The sequence below is a fragment of the Oncorhynchus kisutch genome, linkage group LG6 (assembly GCF_002021735.2).
Source record: "Oncorhynchus kisutch isolate 150728-3 linkage group LG6, Okis_V2, whole genome shotgun sequence".
Lineage (NCBI taxonomy): Eukaryota > Metazoa > Chordata > Actinopteri > Salmoniformes > Salmonidae > Oncorhynchus > Oncorhynchus kisutch.
The window spans coordinates 35,751,100-35,771,859 of record NC_034179.2 but is presented as its reverse complement, the minus strand read 5'-3'; the positions used below and the strand labels follow the sequence as shown (position 1 = coordinate 35,771,859).

Sequence of the window (20,760 nt, the reverse complement as noted above, 5' to 3'; positions counted from 1 at the left end):
CAATTTGTGGCTGCCAAGGAAGGGAGGCCAGTGACAGACTCCCATTTGTAACACATGGCCCCTGTTGCCTAGTGTCTGGGAGGAGCAGCAGCCCAGGTTATATTTTAATGCTCAGTCATTTTTGGGGGGAGACACTCGTTTTGTTCCACAGGGTCTCAATATGAGATTGTTCTGTTTGACTGGTCCATTTATCAGGCAGCGGCGAGGCATTGGAAACAGTCCCACGGGCATTGCATTCCCCTCTGCAATTCTTTACATTGTATTGCTTTTCTATTACAAATTATTCGGTGGCCATTCTTCCAATTCAAGCTTGACGGCCGACACACATGCCTAATGTCGTGCATGATAATTTTCCCCCTAATGCGTTTTGAATGCATCTTGCTTTATTTTTTTATTTCACCTTTTTATCCAGGTAGGCCAGTTGAGAACAAGTTATCATTTACAACTGCGTCCTGGCCAAGATCAAGCAAGCAGTGCGACAAAAACAACACAGAATTACACATGGGATAAACAAACGTACAGTCAATAAAACAATAGAAAAATCTGTATACAATGTGTGCAAAGGAGGTAAGACAATAAATAGACCATAGTGGCGAAGTAATTACAATTTAGCAATTAACACGAGTGATAGACTGTGCAGATGAGGATGTGTAAGTAGAAATACTGGTGTCCAAAAGAGCAGAAAAACAAAAACATATGGGGATGAGGTAGGTAGTTGGATGGGCTGTGTACAGCTGTAGCGATCGGTAAGCTTCTCTGATTTTCAGTGATTTTGCAATTCGTTCCAGTCATTCCCAGCAGGGAACTGGAAGGAAAGGCAGCCAAAGCAGGTGTTGGCTTTGGGGATGACCAGTGAGATATACCTGCTGGAGTGCGTGCTACAGGTGGGTGTTGCTATGGTGACCAGTAAGCTGAGATAAGGTGGAGCTTTACTTAGCAAAGACTTATCGATTACCTGGAGCCAGTGGGTTTGGCTATGAATATGTAGCAAGGACCAGCCAACGAAAGCATACAGGTCGCAGTGGTGGGTAGTATATGGGGCTTTGGTGACGCACGGGTGGCTGCATCCAATTTGCTGAATAAAGTGTTGGAGGCTATTTTGTAAATGACATCGCTGAAGTCAAGGATCGGCAGGATAGTCAGTATTGCGAGGTTATGTTTGGCAGCATGAGTGAAGGAGGCTTTGTTGTGAAATTGGAAGCCGATTCTAGATTTAATTTTGGATTGGAGATGCTTAACGTGAGTCTGGAAGGAGAGTTTACAGTCTAGCCAGAGACCTAGGTATTTATAGTTGTCCACATATTCTAAGTCAGAACCGTCCAGAGTAGTGATGCTAGTCGGGTGGGCAGGTGCGGGCAGCGATTGGTTGAAGAGCATGCATTTAGTTTTACTAGCAGAGAGTTGTATGGCATTGAAGCTTGTATGGAGGTTTGTTAACACAGTGTCCAAAGAAGGGCCAGATTTATACGGAATGGTGTCTGTGTAGTGGTGGATCAAAGAATCACCCACAGCAAGAGCATCATCATTGATATGTACAGAGAAAAGAGTCGGCCCGAGAATTGAACCCTGTGCACTCCCATAGAGACTGCCAGAGGTCCGGACAACAGGCCCTCCGATTTGACACACTGAACTCTGTCTGAGAAGTAGTTGGTGAACAGGGCAAGGCAGTCATTACAGAAACCAAGGCTGTTGAGTCTGCCGATAAGAACATATGGTGATTGACAGTCGAAAGCCTTGGCCAGGTCGATGAAGATGGCTGCACAGTACGGTCTTTTTCCGGTGGAGGTTATGATACCGTTCAGGACCTTAGCATGGCTGAGGTGCACCCGTGACCAGCTCGGAAACCGGATTGTATAGCGGAGACGTTACAGTGGGATTCGAAATGGTCGGTGATCTGTCTGTTAACTTGGCTTTTGAAGACTTTAGAATGGCAGGGCAGGATGGATATAGGTTTGTAACAGTTTGGGTCTAGAGTGTCTCCCCCTTTGAAGAGGGGGATGACCGCGGCCGCTTTCCAATCATTAGGAGTCGCAGACGATAAAAAAGAGGTTGAACAGCTTTCCAATCTTTAGGGATCTCGGGTGAAACGAAAGAGATGTTGAACAGACTGGTAATAGGGGTTGCAAACATGGCGGCGGATAATTTTAGGAAGAGAGGGTCCAGATTGTCTAGCCCGTCTGATTTGTAGGGGTCCAGATTTTGCAGTTCTTTCAGAACATCAGCTGTCTGGATTTGGGTGAAGGAGAAGCGGGGGGGGGGGCTTGGGCCAGTTGCTGCGGGGGTTGCAGAGCTGTTGGTTGAATTTGAGGATGCCAGGTGGAAAGCATTGTCAGCTGTAGAGAGATGCTTATTGAAATTCTCATTTATCTTGGATTTATCTGTGGTGACAGTGTTTCCTAGCCTCAGTGCAGTGGGCAGCTGGGAGAAGGTGCTCTTAATCTCCATGGACTTAAGTGTCCCAAACATTTTTGGAATTAGTTCTGCAGGAAACATTTCTGTTAGGAAAGCAAAGGCTATCTTTTTCAAACTGACTGGATATATTGGTTCCTGAATTCCCTGAAAAGTTGCATAGGGGGGCCATGCGTTCATGGACGAAGCAATTCCAGTACCAAGCGGTCAAGATGCTCTCGATGGTGCAACGGTATTTGCAGAGGCCCCGGGGCGGCATGCCAAATTCCTTCAGCCTCTTTAGGAAGTAGAGATGCTGTTGCGCCTTTTTGTCGAGTGGTGGTAGTGTTGGTCCATGACAGGTCCTGGTGGACGCTGAGGAACTTAAAACTTGTGACTCTTTCTACTGCAGTCATGTCGATGTGGATCGGGGCATGTTCCCTCCTCTACTTCCTGAAGTCCACAATCAACTCTTTCTTGTTTGTTGACGGAGAGGTTGTTGTCATGACAGCACAATGCCAGTTCACTTATCTCCTCCCTATAGACTCATTCGATGTTGCTGGTTATCAGCCTACAACCGTGGTGTCGTCATCAAACTTAATGTTGGTGACATGCAATGCCACGCGGTCGTGGGTGAACAGGAAGTACTGCAGAGGACAAACCCCTGTGGGACCCTTGTGTTAAGAGTCAGTGTGGAGGAGGTGGTGTTTCCAATCCTCACAGCCTGTGGTCTGCCTGTCAGGAAGTCCAGGATCCAGTTGCTGAGGGTGGTGTCCAGACTCCGGGCTCTGAGCTTGGTGTCGAGCTTGGAGGGAACAATAGTGTTGAATGCTGAACTGTAGTCGATGAACAGCATTCGCACATAGTTGTTCCTCTTGACCAGATGTTTTGTGGTCGTGTGAATAGCAGTGGAAATGGTATCTTCCATATAACTGTTGTAGGCAAATTGAAGTGGGTTCAGTGTGCCTGGCATGCTGGCCTTTATGTGGGCCATGACCAGCCTCTCGAAGACCTTCACGATGATAGAGGTGAACGCTACAGGTTGCTTGTTTTTCTTGGGCACTGGGACAGTGGGGGTGTCCTTAAAGCAGGTGGGGACTACAGCCTGGGACAGGGACAGGTTGAAGATGTCCGAGAAGACGCTGGTCAGCACACACACTGATGACGTGGCCAGGGATGCCATCTGGCCTGGCTGCTTTGTGAGTATTCCTCACGTCCGCCTCAGCAAGCGAGAGCAGCGAGTGCCTTCCTGTATTGCTCAGTATTGTCTTGCTCGTCTGCGAGGTAGGCTTCGGTTTGCACCACACAGCTATATTTGCCTTTGTAGTCTGTGAGAGCCTGTAGTCCTTTCCACATGTGACAAGACTGAGTTGTCAAACATAAATTCAAGTTTGAGTCTGTGTTGTCTTTTTGTGCCCCTAATGGATTTGCAAAGCTCGTACCTGCTTGCGTTGTACTCACCACCTAGTCTTCAGGGTTTGTTCTGCTGACATTGAATTCTGCAATACAGGCTCTCAGCATTGTACGGGTATGTCCGGATTGTTATTGTGGGTACAACATCAAAACATTTCCTAATGAAGACTGACTATGTATATTCCTCAATGTTGATGGATTGAGTCCTGGGTGGATTAATCTTTGAACATATTCCAATCGGTATTCTCAAAACAATCCTGCAGCATTGAGTCTGCCTCTGTCCAGCGCCACACTATTTTCTGTGCTGGTGGCTCCCTCTTGAGTTGCTGTTTATAGTCGCAGTAGGAACAGAGACGTGATCTGATTGGCCGAAGTGGGGACGGGATGGCTATGTACGTGTCACAGATGTTGTGTATACATTGTCAAGCACACTCGATCCTCTTGTGGGGCTGGATAAATGTTGGGGATATTTTGGGAAAATGTGTTTTAGATGGACTTGGTTGAAGTCACGTGTGACAATAAGGACTGTTCCCGGGTGAGAGGATTCTGGCTGTCTAATGATCTTGTACAGTTCGCTGAGTGATGCGTTTGCTTGTGGTGGTTTGTACACATCTGTGATAATAACACACTTGAATTCCCTCTGCATATAGTGGGGTCGGCATTTTGGCATCAAACTCCAGGTCAAGTGAACAGGAGCTCCTGATGTTTTGACCTTCGGTACACCGGAATTGTTTGAGGAAACATGCCCCTCTGCGATTGAAGCCTTGCTCTGAGTTCACAGTGTATTTTCCAGCAATTGGACATTAGCCACTAGGATACTAAGAAGAGGAGGCTGTGTAGCCCGTCTCTTGGATTCCCCATTTCCTTCCTCTTCGTCGCCCTTGCCTTAGATCATCTCGGCCAGGAGCAACAGGCAAGCCTGCTGTGCGGGGAACAATAGAGTGAAAGTAGTATTCTGGTTCTGGGAGACAGATAAGTGTGTAGTTTCCGATAAATGATCCAGAAGTTTTTTTGATGGTAGGAAATTATTGCATGAACATTCTGAGCAAACAAAGTAATTAATGCAAAATTAGCCATAGAAAAAAGTTGAGCAGGGACTGACAAGGTGCGTGCCGCGCCCTTTTAAGCGCCACTGTCATAAATTAGGTACTGTGGGTATCATAAGTATTCACTCCCCCTTGGATTTCTTCACATTTTGTGACAGTCGGATACATTTATATATATATATTCTTTTTTTTTGATCTACACAAAATACTCTGTCAATGTGGAAGGTTCTTTTTTATTTAAAGATTAGTTGGAAACACCTTTTGGCAACAAGAGTCTTCTTGGGTAAGTCTCTAAGAGCCTTTATTATTTTCAATATTATTTTTCAAGCTCTGTCAAGGTGTTGATGGTCATTGCTAGACAGCTTTTTTCAAGTCTTGCCATAGATTTTCAAGCAGATTTAAGTCCAAACTGTCCACTCAGGAACATTCACTTTTCTTGGTAAGCAACTATAATGTAGATTTGGCTTTGTGTTGTAGGTTATTATCCTGCTGAAAGGTGAATTTCTTCTCCCAGTCTCTAGTGTAAAGTAGACTGAAGCAGGTTTTCCTCTAGGAGTTTGCCTGTGCTTAGCTCCATCTCGTTTATTTTGTCCTGAAAAAAAACTCCCCAGTCTTTGAGGATTTCAAGCATAGACATGCCATGATGCAGTCGCCACCATGCTTGAAAATAAGCAGGCAGTCAGTGTTGTTTTGGATTTGCCTGAAACATAAGGCTTTCCATTTAGGACAAAGTGTATTCCTTTGTCGTGTTTTTGTTGCAGTATTACTTTATGACTTGTTGCATACAGGATGCATGTTTTGGATAAAAATTATTCTGTATGTTTGTATTCTTTTCACTCTGTCATTTAGGTCATTATTGTAGAGTCACTACAATGTTATTGATCTATCCTCAGTTTTCTCCCATCACAACCATTCAATTCCGTAGCCATTTTAAAATCACCAATGGCCTCATGGTGATATCCCTGACAGTTTCCTTCCTGTCCTGCAGCTCAGTCCAGAAGGACGACTGTGTCTTTGTGTCTGGGTGGTTTAATACCTCATCCACAGCTAAATTATTAACTTGACTATGCCTAAAGAGATATTCAATGTCTGTTATTGTTACCCATCTACCAATCACTGCCCTGTGTGGCTTTCAAAAAGCTCCCAGGTCTTTGTAGTTGAGTCTGTGCTTGAAATGTAATACTTGACTGATATTGTACAGATATTACAGATATTGTGTGTATGGGGGACAGAGGAAGTGGTAGTGAATTAAATCACGTCAACCCATATTTCAGTCCATTTAATTTATGTAATTTGTTAACCCATATTTTAATCCTGAACTAATTTAAGGGGTGAATAGTTATGCAACAAATTTCAGTCCCACTTTGTAATGCAACAAAATGTGTAAAAATCCAAGGTGAGTGAATACTTATAATACCCACTGTATGTACGCATGTAAAACAGCTTTTAGTTTTCACCCTGTAAGTTTTTTACTGTGGTGTCGGATGGAATAACTCAGTAATGTGTCTGCATCTGGGCACTTCTGCGAGAGAGGGAATGAAGAAGAGGAGACACACACAGGAGAGTGGGAGAATCGGATGGATTTCATTACTGGCTTGCTCAAGTATATTGAAGAGAGAGGATATGGGACTCTCCTCTGTGGCTGGAAGAGGGAGGTGATGGTTAGTGTGAGGAGAGGTTTGATGGAAATTTGCCTTCAATCGCCTTAATCCATAATGAGGGCCTTAATGTGAATTTGATGTAATCAGTGTTGAGTTAATTTGGTTGCACATAGATGGTGTTTGTCTTTCTGTTACACACTGACCTTGAAGCATGGGGCGAACGGAGAACATCAAATTCCAAATACGACATGTTATATTATCCAGTCAGAATGGCCAGGTGGTTATTGTAAAAGAGAATGTTCTCTGTGAACTGAATGTAGGCTTCCGTTTAACTCACCTGGATTGATTAAGCGGTGTTGCTACTGCTCTGAAAATATATTTGAGATCGGGAGAAACATGTTGAAAAAACACCACTACCAATAACCTTCTATGCGAGAGTAGTTCTTGAGGCTATTTATCTACGCTCTAAATTACATTTCTAAATGAATGCTTAAATATCTTTTGTCACAATTTAACCCATCCTCTTGGTATTATAACATTGCCAATATGTTAATTGTCTTACTAAAGATACTCACTGAAGAGTGAAGACTACAAATTAAGTGATTTGAGTCCTGTGCTGTAGAAGTCTCTCTTTTTTAAGCATTGACAGTAAAATAATAAGGTCTCGAGGGATTAGTATGGCCATGACACAGGGCTCTACAGTGCTACCATTTTGGTCGCATATGCTCGTAAATTTCCCTGTGGAAATCTAATTAGCATAATGAAAACTCCCCATAAAAATCCATCAGTTTAAGCTAGAGGTATCTGTTTTTTTGCATTGGATGCATCTCTGCACCGTATCCGCCGATGTCGCACTTCCACATCTGTGGTGAAAGAGCTAGAGTGGTGTTTGTCAGACCATGAGACATCCTGAAAATCAGTCTTACAAAATCGTCTAGTGTTTCTTCTATGGAAAGATGAGACAATCAAGAACATAATGATGTTCTCCATTTTGCTCTACGACGCCCACAAGTGTCTTGGGAATTGTCTGAAGTTGGTATCGTCGATCTGCCAACTTCTGTCTGTTGTGTCCGAAAAGTTTGGGCTACGCACTAATAGACTCTCACAAACACGTTGGTGGTTTTGCTCTAGGATGTCATTTTCATGACTCGTCTGGAGGTCCCCGGGAACCAGTTGAAAAATGTATGAAGGTATACTGTGCATTCAGAAAGTATTCAGACCCTTTCGCTTTATCCACATTTTGTTACGTTACAGCCTTATTCTAAAAGGGGTCTGAATACCTTCCGAATGCACTGTAGCTTAGTAGCTTCGACTGTTTAGGGCCAAAAATAAGGGGTTAAATTCATGTAAAAAATATATATATATTATATACAGTGGCAAGAAAAAGAATGTGAACCCTTTGGAAATGCCTGGATTTCTGCATAAATTGTTCATAACATTTGATCTGATCTTCATCTAGGTCACAAAAATAGACAAACAGTTTTCTTAAACTACACACAAACAAATATACGTTTTTTTATGTCTTTATTGAACACACTGTGTAAACATTCACAGTGCAAGGTGGATAAAGTATGTGAACCCTTGGATTTAATAACTGGTTGACCCTCCTTTGGCAGTAATAACCTCAACCAAACATTTTCTGTAGTTGCAGATCAGACCTGCACAACGGTCAGGTGGAATTTTAGACCATTCCTCTTTACAAAACTTTTTCAGTTCAGCAATATTTTTGGGATGTCTGGTGTGAACTGCTCTCTTGAGGTCATGTCGCAGCATCTCAATCGGGTTGAGGGTCAGGACTCTGGTGTGCAAAAGAGCAGTAAATTAAATAAAAACCGTATGGGGATGAGGTAGGTAAATTGGGTGGGCTATATACCGATGGACTATGTACAGCTACAGCGATCGGTTAGCTGCTCAGATAGCAGATGTTTAAAGTTGGTGAGGGAGATAAGTCTCCAACTTCAAAGATTTTTGCAATTCGTTCCAGTCGCAGGCAGCAGAGAACTGGAAGGAAAGGTGGCCAAATGAGGTTTTGGCTTTAGGGATGATCAATGGGATACACCTTCTGGAGCGCGTGCTACGGGTGGGTGTTGCTATCGTGACCAGTGAACTGAGATAAGGCGGAGCTTTACCTAGCATACTTGTAGATGACCTGGAGCCAGTGGGTCTGGCGACGAACATGTAGCAAGGGCCAGCCGACTAGAGCATACAGGTCGCAGTGGTGGGTGGTATAAGATGCTTTAGTAACAAAACGGATGGCACTGTGATAAACTGCATCCAGTTTGCTGAGTAGAGTATTGGAAGCTATTTTGTAGATGACATCGCCGAAGTCGACGATCGGTAGGATTGTCAGTTTTACTAGGGTAAGTTTTGCGGCGTGAGTGAAGGAGGCTTTGTTGCGAAATAGAAAGCCGACTCTAGATTTGATTTTGGATTGGAGATGTTTGATATGAGTCTGGAAGGAGAGTTTGCAGTCTAGCCAGACACCTAGGTACTTATAGATGTCCACATATTCTAGGTCGGAACCATCCAGGGTGGTGATGCTAGGTCGGGCGTGCGGGTGCAGGCAGCGAACGGTTGAAAAGCATACATTTGGTTTTACTAGCGTTTAAGAGCAGTTGGAGGCCACGGAAGGGGTGTTGTATGGCATTGAAGCTCGTTTGGGGGTTAGATAGCACAGTGTCCAAGGAAGGGCCAGAAGTATACAGAATGGGTTCGTCTGCGTAGAGGTGGATCAGGGAATCGCCCGCAGCAAGAGCAACATTGAATATACAGAGAAAAGAGTCGGCCCGAGAATTGTACCCTGTGGTACCCCCATAGAGACTGCCAGAGGACTGGAAAACATGCCCTCCGATTTGACACACTGAACTCTGTCTGCAAAGTAGTTGGTGAACCAGGCAAGGCAGTCATTAGAAAAACGGAGGCTACTGAGTCTGCCGATAAGAATATGGTGATTGACAGAGTCGAAAGCCTTGGCCAGGTCGATGAAGACTGCTGCACAGTACTGTCTTTTATCGATGGCGGTTATGATATCGTTTAGTACCTTGAGCGTGACCGGCTCGGAAACCGGATTGCACAGCGGAGAAGGTACGGTGGTTTCGAGATGGTCAGTGATCTGTTTGTTGACTTGGCTTTTGAAGACCTTAGATAGGCAGGGCAGGATGGATATAGGTCTGTAACAGTTTGGGTCCAGGGTGTCTCCCCCTTTTGAAGAGGGGGATTACCGCGGCAGCTTTCCAATCCTTGGGGATCTCAGATGATACGAAGGAGAGGTTGAACAGGCTGGTAATAGGGATTGTGACAATGGCGCCGGACAGTTTCAGAAGTAGAGGGTCCAGATTGTTAAGACCAGCTGATTTGTATGGGTCCAGGTTCTGCGGGGGGGGGGGGGGGGCTGTTGGCCGAGGTTGGAGTAGCCAGGAGGAAGGCATGGCCAGCTGCTGAGAAATGCTTGTTGAAGTTTTCGATAATCATGGATTCATCGGTGGTGACCGTGTTACCTAGCCTCATTGCAGTGGGCAACTGGGAGGAGGTGCTCTTGTTCTCCATGGACTTTACAGTGTCCCAGAACTTTTTTCGAGTTAGAGCTACAGGATGCACATTTCTGCTTGAAAAAACAGGCCTTTGCTTTCCTGACTGACTGCGTGTATTGGTTCCTGACTTCCCTGGACAGTTGCATATCGCGGGGACTATTCGATGCTATTGCAGTCTGCCACAGGATGTTTTTGTGCTGGTCGAGGGCAGTCTGGTATGGAGTGAACCAAGGGCTATATCTGTTCTTAGTTCTGCATTTTTTGAACAGAGCATGCTTGTCTAAGATGGTGAGGAAGTTACTTTTAAAGAATGACCAGGCATCCTCAACTGACGGGATGAGGTCAATGTCCTTCCAGGATACCCGGGCCAGGTCGATTAGAAAGGCCTGCTCGCAGAAGTGTTTTAGGGAGCGTTTGACAGTGATGAGGGGTGGTCGTTTGACCGCGGACCCGTAGCGGATACAGGCAATGAGGCAGTGATCGCTGAGATCCTGATTGAAGACAGCAGAGGTGTATTTGGAGGGCAAGTTGGTCAGGATAATGTCAATTAGGGTGCCCATGTTTACAGAGTTAGGGTTGTACCTGGTGGGTTCCTTGATGATTTGTGTGAGATTGAGGGCATCTAGCTTAGATTGTAGGACTGCCGGGGTGTTAAGCATATTCCAGTTTAGGTCACCTAACAGAACAAACTCTGAAGCTAGATGGGGGGGGCGATCAATTCACAGATGGTGTCCAGGGCACAGCTGGGAGCTGAGAGGGGTCGGTAGCAGGCGGCAACAGTGAGAGACTTATTTCTGGAGAGATTAATTTTAAAAATTAGAAGTTCGAACTGTTTGGGCATAGACCTGGAAAGTATGACAGCCTGCAAAGTTCTATCTCTGCAGTAGATTGCAACTCCTCCCCCTTTGGCAGTTCTATCTTGACTGAAAATGTTATAGTTGGGTATGGAAATCTCAGAATTTTTGGTGGCCTTCCTAAGCCAGGATTCAGACACAGCAAGGACATCAGGGTTGGCAGAGTGTGCTAAATCAGTGAGTAAAACAAACTTAAGGAGGAGGCTTCTGATGTTGACATACATGAAACCAAGGCTTTTTCAATCAGAGGTCAACAAATGAGGGTGCCTGGGGACATGCAGGGCCTCGGTTTACCTCCACATTACCCGAGGAACAGAGGAGGAGTAGGATGAGGGTGCGGCTAAAGGCTATCAAAACTGGTCGCCTAGAGCGTTGGGGACAGGGAATAAAAGGAGCAGATTTATAGGCGTGGTAGAATATATTCAGGGCATAATGTGCAGACGGGTATGGTGGGGTGCGGGTACAGCGGAGGTAAGCCCAGGCACTGAGAGATAAGAGAGGTTGTATCTCTGAACATGCTGGTTATAATGGGTGAGGTCACCGCATGTGTGGGAGGAGGGACAAAGGAGGGTGGGGGGGGGGGGGGGGGGGGGGGGGGGGGGGGGGGGTCGTCTGCTCTGCTCTGACTGAGGCCGGTTGTGAAGGCACAGCGGATGGAGTATTCGTCGGCAGACCAGTCGTGGTGGTCGACAGAGAATCCAAGCCAGATGGCGAAAGAGGTATTGTAGAATTTAGCTTGCTAGCAGGGAGATGTGCCTGGCTCACGGCTAACTGGTGCTAGCTTCGTGGCAGTGGCGTTAGCCAAGGTCCAGAGTTTACAGCAAGGATCCGGTGGAGTATTGGGCTCTAGCCGTGTATGAGTGGGGTTCGGGTGAACAGCTGAGTAGGCCGGGAGGTGGGCCTCAGGGATAGCTTCGGTACTGGGTGCAAGCTAGCTGTGAAGATCAGAAGTAGTGGTCCAGGGATTACGGCAGGAATCCGGCGTTGTTGTGGAGAGTGTTCGATACTGGTAGACTGGCGAGTATTATCCAGGCTAAAAATAGGGCTGGCTGTGCAGAAGGTAAAAGCCGCTAGCAGTGGCTAACAATGACTAAACAGCTTGTAGCTAATTAACTGGTTAGCTTCTTGAGGTTCTTGAATGTATTATACAATAAAAAATAATAGCTATTCCGTATCACATTGGGTGAGGCAGGTTACCGGAAGGTATAATCAAATTAAAAATCGAAAAGAGATTGAAAATAAATATGGGTCCAGTGAGTGGTTGGGCTGGCTGTGGACACGGCGATTCAGACTGTTAGCTTGTTAGCACAGGCCTGCTAACAGTTTAGTAGGCCGGGGCTAAACAAGCTAGCAGTTATCAGACCGGGGCTAAACAAGCTAGCAGTTAGTAGACCGGGGCAGGCTAGCAGTTAGTAGGCCAGGTTAGCAAGCAAGCAGATAGCAGGGGCTAGAAAGTTAGCCTTTGGGGGAACGTCGCAATGCGGTTAAGTCTGTTTTTGCCTCTTCATGCGGTGACGTCGATAGACCGGTCGTGGAATTAGTAGGGTTCCAAGTAGCTCTAGGTAGCTAGCAGGCCTAGCTGGTTAGCATAATGGGCCTTCAGCGGGTGTCGCGCCTGAGGGGCCTTTTGGAGTCCTCGGGCAGATTATGTTTGTATTCCAGTCGTAGGGGATCTGCGGGGTTCCATGCCCCGTACCGGCTGTAGAAGGGGTCCAGATATTGTAGCCCAGGTGTATGCTTCGGTGGTAGCACAGGAGCTCTGGCCGGGCTAGCTTCAAGCAAAGTGGATGAAAACGCTAGCCAGGAGAAGTCATCCGGGGTTGCGTTTAGCTAGTTGTGAAGATCCAGATGAAAATGTTCAGTTTGCGGTGGGAATCCGGGGATAAAAAGAATAGGGACACGACAGGACAAAGCATCTGACTGCTACGCCATCTTGGCTCTTTTCTGGGCCACTCCAGAAGGTGTATTTTCTTCTGTTGTAAATCAACAACAGAATGGCTTCTTCTGTGTTTTGGGTCGTTGTCCTGTTGAGCTTCAATTTGCAGGCAGATAGCCTAACATTATTTTGCAAAATGTATTGATAAACTTGGGAATTCATTTTTCTGTCGATGATGGCAAGCTGTCCAGGCCCTGAGGCAGCAATGCAGCCCCAAACCATGATGCTACCTCCACCATACTTTACAGTTGGGATGTGGTTTTGATGTTGGTGTGCTGTGCCTTTTTTTCTCTCCACACAGTGTGTTCCTTCCAAACAACTCAACTGTAGTTTCATCTGTCCACAGAATATTTTGCCAGTAGCGCTATGGAATATCCAGGTGCACTTTTGCAAACTTCAGAAGTGCAGCAAAGTTTTTTTTTTTTGGGACAGCAGTGGCTTCTTCCGTGGTGTCCTCCCATGAACACCATTCTTGTTTAGTGTTGATGTAGACTCCTCAACAGAGATGTTAGCATGTTCCAGAGATTTCTGTAAGTCTTTAGCTGACACTCTAGGATTCTTCTTAACCTCATTGAGCATTCTGTGCTGTGTTCTTGCAGTCGTCTTTGCAGGATGGCCACTCCTAGGGAGAGTAGCAACAGTGCTGAACTTTCTCCATTTATAGACAATTTATCTTACTGTGGACTGATGAACATCAAGGCTTTTAGAGATCCTTTTGTAACCCTTTCCAGCTTTATGCAAATATACAATTCATAATCTTAGGTCTTCTGAGATCTTTTGTTCGAGGCATGGTTCACATCAGGCAATGGTTCTTGTGAATAGCAAACTCTAATTTTGTGAGTGCAGCTCTAACCAACATCTCCAATCTCGTCTCATTGATGATTAGACTCCTTTACTTTTTCTTGCCACTGTGTATGTGGATATGGATATAGATGTAGATATATCTATATAGATATGTAGATATCTATAGATCTATATCTATCTATTTCCTGATCTTTTTTTATCACTCAGATATAGGACACACACTAAAGAACAAACTTCCTTTAGATTTTTTCAGGAGACTATCTGTTGGTCCATTTTGTGAATCTGTTATTTAATGCGTTTCTATGGCCTAATAGCAGTAAAGCCAAAATAAATGTTTGATCAAAAAAATGATTTCTTTTATTTTGATACTTCAAGGGTTATTAAAATTCAATAATCAAATAGCAAAATGAGCCGTTGTAGAACCCCCTCCCCCGGCTTAGACTGTAATGGATTAATACCTAGAATATTTTTCAGTGTACTCCTACATTTCTGTAATATGCTCCTACAGATTTTTCAACTTAGGAGCACATGTGCTCAAAAATCAGCATCAGAGCCCTTTGACATGTTTGTTGAAGCAGCTGTCCATGTCTGTTATGCCTATAGACTTTTTCTTTATATTCATGTGGGGAAGCATGCTTTTGTAAGCACTCACTGCAGCAGTCGAAGGTCTTCTTTGGCCATGTCTTAATGCACACCGTTCCTCATTAACCACTCTCCAGGCGCATGTTAATCTCTCCTTGTCCACAAAGCACCTGAAAGAAATCTGTTTTCATATGTGTGTTTGTCCTTTTGCGTGGATGGATGTGTCCTCCAGGGCTCCTGGAGTCCTTACTAAAGCGATGCAGTGTGAATATGTGTGTCTGCATGCATGTTCTGTGTGTGTTGTAACTCGTCTCTCTCCCTGTAGAGCACCTTAAGGCGTCTCTGGAGGAGTACATGGTGCGGATGCCCAAGGTGAGGATCTTGCGCACCAAGAAGAGAGAGGGGCTCATCAGGACACGTCTGCTGGGGGCGGCAGCCGCCAAGGGAGAGGTCATCACTTTCCTCGACTCGCACTGTGAAGCCAACATCAACTGGCTGCCCCCGCTGCTTGGTGAGTCATTCTGTTCGAACACAGTGAGCTTTGCTATGGAGTTGCTTTCTGGTCATTCTGTGGTAGATGAATATACTAGAATATAATTACTGATCTGTACAATGTGCCCATTACCTTGTCCAAAGGGGGGACATTTCACGGTAACCCTGATGTTTGTTTGACTTTGGCCGTGTACCTCTTTCTCTCTCGCTCTCTCAGACCGTATTGCCACAAACAGGAAGTCCATTGTCTGTCCGATGATCGACGTGATCGACCATGACAACTTTGGTTACGAGACACAGGCCGGTGACGCCATGCGAGGAGCGTTTGACTGGGAGATGTACTACAAACGCATCCCCATCCCCTCTGAGCTGTCAAAAGAGGACTCTAGCGAACCCTTCGAGTGAGTATTACTGGACCAGACAACACATCAGGGCCCAGCAAATCAGCACATGGGGGGGATAAAAGTCAAGTCCTTGCTGGTGTGAAGGACTCCATGGCTACTGGCCTGTTAGACAATATTCTCCCATCTTTCATTGCAAGATGAGGCTTCCCTCAAGTAAATTGTGACTCTGAATATTCATGGTCGATTAAATGGGATTCTAATTCTTACAGTGATACAGGATAGCATGATGAAAATCTGAGTGATGGAGGGAGGGGTGGAATAGGAACGACATGGCACCAGTGAGGGAGTAACGTCGGACGAGCAGACCTATTTTGATAAGTGCTTTACATAAAACATCACTGTCTCCACGGTTACCTTCCTTATCTGTGCGGTGCAGCCTGCAGGTTCACGGTTGTTGACTGCCAAAGACTTCTACCTTTTTGAATGCTCCAAAACAGAACCATTTGCCCTTGGATGATAAAAAAAAAACTGAACTTGGCTGTTACCGTTCTAGCTACTTCAGGATTTTTCCTAATGCTTGGGAAGCCCCGGAATGCTCTGAGCTTCCAGCCTCCCACTTTCTGCCCTGTTTCCTTGATTGATCATCCTAACGGAGGACCCAGATGTGTGCCTGCCTGTCTTCCTCCCTGTCCGGCTCTCTCTCATGAGTCAGTGAAATGTCAAACGTTTCTCCCCCCTCCAATATCAATCCAGTGAGGGTTCATCTCTGCCTCCAATTTAGAGATGGAGGGGACCACTGGTTATCCATGACAGCCCATGGCGTTCATGCGGGAAGTGTGTGTGTTGCCAGGGCCTGTTCTGTTGGGAGGACCTGTAATGTGAGATGGAGACAGTAGTGTGTCTCATTTGGACACCTTGTTGCCTGTTTAATTGTCTCCCTCTGACAGCCCTTCCATTCAGGGACACCTCTCCAGTGTGTCCCCTCAAATCCTGTCTGCCTTTACGGGCTGTCGATAAACACTACATTCATCATTACCTGTCTGCAACTCTGACTTATTAGAACCCGTCAGATGAGTTTGAATGTCCAGAGAGTGACGGAGGTGCAAATGACTACCCTTTTCGCCCCAAATGGATACACACATAATTAATACTTAGCCAAATGTGTATCTCTGACACACACACACACACACACACACATTTTGACCTGACTATGTACACTGAGTGTACAAAACATTAAGAACACCTTCCTAATACTGAGCAGCACCCCCTTTTGCACTCAGAACAGCCTCTATCCGTCGGGGCATGGACAGTAGCCCGTCTGTTGCTCTACACAATTTGTGTCAGCCTCCTTTGTCCTCTCATCAATTACCCATTTTCGACCACTGGCCTGCCATTAACTGGATGTCCTTTGGGTGGTGGACAATTCTTGACACACATGGGGAAACTGTTGAGCGTGAAAAACTCGGCAACATTGCAGTTCTTGACACACTCAAACCATTGCGCCTGGCACCTACTAGCATACCCCGTTCAAAGGCACTTAAACCTTTTCTTTCCCCATTCACTCTCTGAATGGCACACATACATAATCCATGTCTCAATTGTAACCAACCGCCTCGATTCAGTCTTATGTATCAAAATTTGAAATTGTGTTTTTTTTTTTTACGTTGGATGGAAGCAGACAGCTACAAAATGGTATATCATGCACGGCATTTAAGGAACAGTGGGAAAGTAATTCTGCTTTGAAAGTCCATAAACTTGTAACCTCACTTTTAAAAAACAGCCTTTTTAATGTTTTGGTACCAACTGGAGAGCTCTTTGTCTACATCTATTCAGCATCGTTCACACCCTCTTATTAAGCTTTAGCCCAACCCATCTCTTTAAGGGTTGATCCGAACGTTCTGACCTCACATCGGCAGGTAGTTAATCAACCAGGTTCAATGTTAGCTAGCTAACATTAGACTATAACTAGCCAAGCAAATGTCTGAGAAACGAATAATAAGCTCATACACGTAACGTTAGCTAGCGAGCCAGCCAGCTAACTTTAGCTCGCTAGCTAACAGTACACTTTAACTTGAAATGAAAATGACTTTGTCAAAATTATAAATGTGTAATATCTGAAAATGTAGCTAGCTAGACTATCTTACCCGTATACATCATGGTTGAACGCTTCTCTCTGTCACGGATGCCATGGTTGCCCAGTTTGAAGAATGTAATCCAGAGACCGGTGTTTTCTCCTTACCTATCATACTCTCATTCCACTGATTTCAAAACTCGGTCCTCCAGAATGTGGAGACCAACACTTATGCAGTTCTACTAAACAACATATTTTTGAAAAAGCCCCGTTAGACAGGATTACCTACACATACTAACCAGCTCAAATAAACAGAAGCATGCTAATATATGGCAGACCAATCCGAACTCATCTCTCGGCATGTCCAGTCCACTCATTATCTCAGCCAATCATTGGTAGCAGGAAGGTTGCTGTTTTCTGTGGCTAAACCAACTAGGCTCGTAATTTTGATAATTTTATTGGATTTACAGATGGCATACAAGTTTGTTATTAAGGCACATGAATTACATTACGTTCAAGTGGCGATCGTGTGAAGTAGTGACCTTCGACATACGCCTAGTTTCCTGAAACGGGTCCCAATTGTCTCGAGGCTTAAAAATCCTTCTTTAACCTGTCTCCTCCCCTTCATCTACACTGATTTGAAGTGGATTGCGACATCAATAAGGGATCATAGCTTTCACCAGGATTCACCTGGTCAGTCTGTTTTGTACACTCTGTGTACATCCTTGGGGTTCACAGCAAGACTTAGGCCCTGATTTTCATTCAAAGCCACTTGAGGGAAGCGATCCTACAGTGGAGCTGGAGTGTCATTGTTTCCCGTTATGCATTGAGTATGACACATATTATGCCAGTCAGGTTCAGCCGTGGTTGATGGTTTAATTGTTTCTGTGTTGTTCAGAGAACCCCCCGGGAAAAGCTGAGCCTGGTGCACATAACTCTCAAATTGAGTCTAGTTGCGTTATAAAGCCTTCGTCTGGCACAGTCTATAAAGACTACTGTAAACCGCGGGCCTGCCATTTCCGCCACCTTTCCTCACTGATTTACACACTTTTTATTTGTATATCTTCCTGTCCTTTTGGCTGGTCTGAAACCAGTGATTTGATTTAAAGGACAGTGTCATCATGTTGGGGTATGAGTGTGACCGGTATTGGCATTTTATACCCCCCCCCCCCTTCTTGTCCTTGAGGTCTCCTGTGATGGCTGGTGGACTCTTCGCCGTGGACAGAAAGTGGTTCTGGGAGTTGGGAGGATATGACACAGGACTGGAGATCTGGGGAGGAGAGCAGTACGAGATCTCTTTCAAGGTAAAACGCCACAATGACACTGGACATTAAGACGGTTTTGTTGTTTTCGGAAAGATTACCTTATTGGCTTACAGCTGGGTTCTTTTATTTTTTTGTCATGGAGATGCACAGGGTGTGCAGGCTTTTGTTCCAACCCTAGTACAACTGTAACACTTCATAATAAGTTGGTCCCGTGTGGCTCAGTTGGTAAAGCATGCCCTTGCAATTCCAGGGTTGTAGGTTTGAGTCTCACCGGGGACAAGTACAAAAATGTATGCTCTCACTTCTGTAAGTTGCTTTGGATAAGAGTGTCTGCTAAATGGCAAATGGGTAAGATGCCTAGTTGAGTCAGGTAGGTCAGTGCTGGGCTGGAACAAATGCTTGCACATCCCGTAGTTCTCCAGGACCAGGGTTGAAGTACACCATATCTCACCACCAACAAGCTGAAGCCCCCGCTGCCTAGTTTTATCAGAAGCCCATTAACTAACGAGCTCTAAGGCAATGGTGGAAGTTGGTATTTAGATTTCACCTCATGGTCCAAATCTGCTCTGCTTCGCCGAGAGCTCCTACATCCATTATACTCAGAAACCATATTAGATTATGCTTTAGAGTTCTGCCTCACTATGAATTATTCCATAGGATAGCCATTTATTATGTGGACTCGTACACATATAAAGCACTAGTCTCTCCATTGTCTCCAATCCCCAGCCCTCCTCTTCCCCTTTGGAGCTAAAGTGTTTTGGAAAGCTCATCAAAACAATTTAATTGTGGTTTTAAAGCAAGGCTCTTGCAGACTCACTTATATTCAGCTCAGTGGTACTGCCAGTCTAAGTAAAGTCTGCCGAAAGTCAGTGGCACTCCTCTGCTTGGCCAAATAAAACATGAAACCCTGGGTAAAGTTTGGAGAGGGTGCAGCTCAACCCATCCTCTCGTCCTTCCTCTCGTCAAATGAAAGGTTGATTCGCCGTCTAGTCTCTTGACAGATCTCAAGCCTGGTCTGGGAATAGGACGGAGACCAAAATGTTAAAAGCGGCCCAGAATTCACTCAGATCATTCTGTAGCCTTTTACCGATGTAATGCTGTGACTCCACTGTTGGAATGCAGAGAGAAACTGATATTAAAGGATAATAATACCATGGCAGAGACAAGAGAATATTCTCTTTGTTGCTGTCAGATGATACTTTGGTAATATAGCCAATGAAAAGACATGCACTTGTCCGACTTACACTGATTTTGCTGATAAACACTTTGTTGGGGGGGGGAAATGTACTTGCTACGATTGATATGTTGTCTCACCTAGCTATCTTAAGGCGAATGCATTAGAGTATCTGCTAAAGTATTATCTTAATGTAACATTAATAAACTCTAAATAGCACTTTACATTTGCCAAAAACCCACCCCTCAGTTGACAGATGCATATGTTAGGCCCCACTGTGGGGAGAGAGAAAAAGGTTATGGAGTGCTGCTTTGGTAACTGTCATTGGCTGTAGTGTGTTATAGGTTCTCTATTGTAGACTGCCCACCCTGCTCCGTACCACAGTGGTTTTAGAGGTTGTCAAGTGGGGGAGGGATTAGCAGCGCTGCACACTAATCCACAGAATGCACTCTGCAAGAACTTTTGATCCCACTTTCTCATTAAATATATATGTTTTTAGAGAAGACATAACATGCCAAGTGGAGTGTGGTGGTCAGAGAGGGCACAGGGTCCAAAGGTCAGGCAAAGTGACCCTGCCTTGGATGCTGAAGTGATAGGAGTTGGATGAAGTTACCCCTAACTTCTGTTGTAGGGTCAGATATGTTGTATTCCCCGAATGCAGGGATCATCAACTAGATTCAGCCGATTGTCAGAGGGCCGAAACATAATTACAAATCATTTGTAGACTGCAAATTGACCTCAAGAAGCCCAAACAGATGTAACATTTGACTAAAACATAATCACTTCAAACCTTGCTTACTATACAAACACATATACCCTAAAACTTAAATTAAACGCGGTCTCAAATAGCCTCCTGTCCATTTTTTAATAGCTGGGCAGTGGCACACATTTCAGCAAATAAAGTGCCCGATTCAAATAGACGCTGTGTCTAAAATGAAATGTTGGGCGAGGTTACCATGCACTGTTAACAAGGGTTAATGTTTGATTTGTTACATGAAATGATTCAGTAATGACTCAAGAACATTATGGCAATCATCTGTTTTTATCGTCAGGAAGAAACTACGAGCCATTGGCTGCTAACATCTTAGAACTGCTAGCTTGACTAGCAAGCACAAAAACAGTTAGCTTTGTGAGTACAGACCAGACTATGTGAGAGGAGCGGTATGCCCAATTTGACTGGAGTGCGGATTGAGTTTCCAAAAGTCTGGAGCGTAGGCCTTCTCGCCCGCTCTAATTTCGCTCCAGTACCGGTAGCGCTCA

At 45.0% G+C, this 20,760-nt stretch overlaps 1 protein-coding gene across 1 annotated transcript in view; it reads left to right on the top strand.

Moving 5' to 3' along the window:
* LOC109892761 (polypeptide N-acetylgalactosaminyltransferase 10) overlaps positions 1–20,760 on the top strand; it is a 135,308-nt gene that overhangs the window by 102,988 nt on the left and 11,560 nt on the right. The window contains exons 5-7 of the mRNA XM_020485524.2: positions 14,480–14,665; positions 14,864–15,047; positions 18,248–18,365. Of these exons, the coding sequence (XP_020341113.1) occupies positions 14,480–14,665; positions 14,864–15,047; positions 18,248–18,365 (488 nt within the window). The remainder of the gene's footprint in view (positions 1–14,479; positions 14,666–14,863; positions 15,048–18,247; positions 18,366–20,760) is intronic.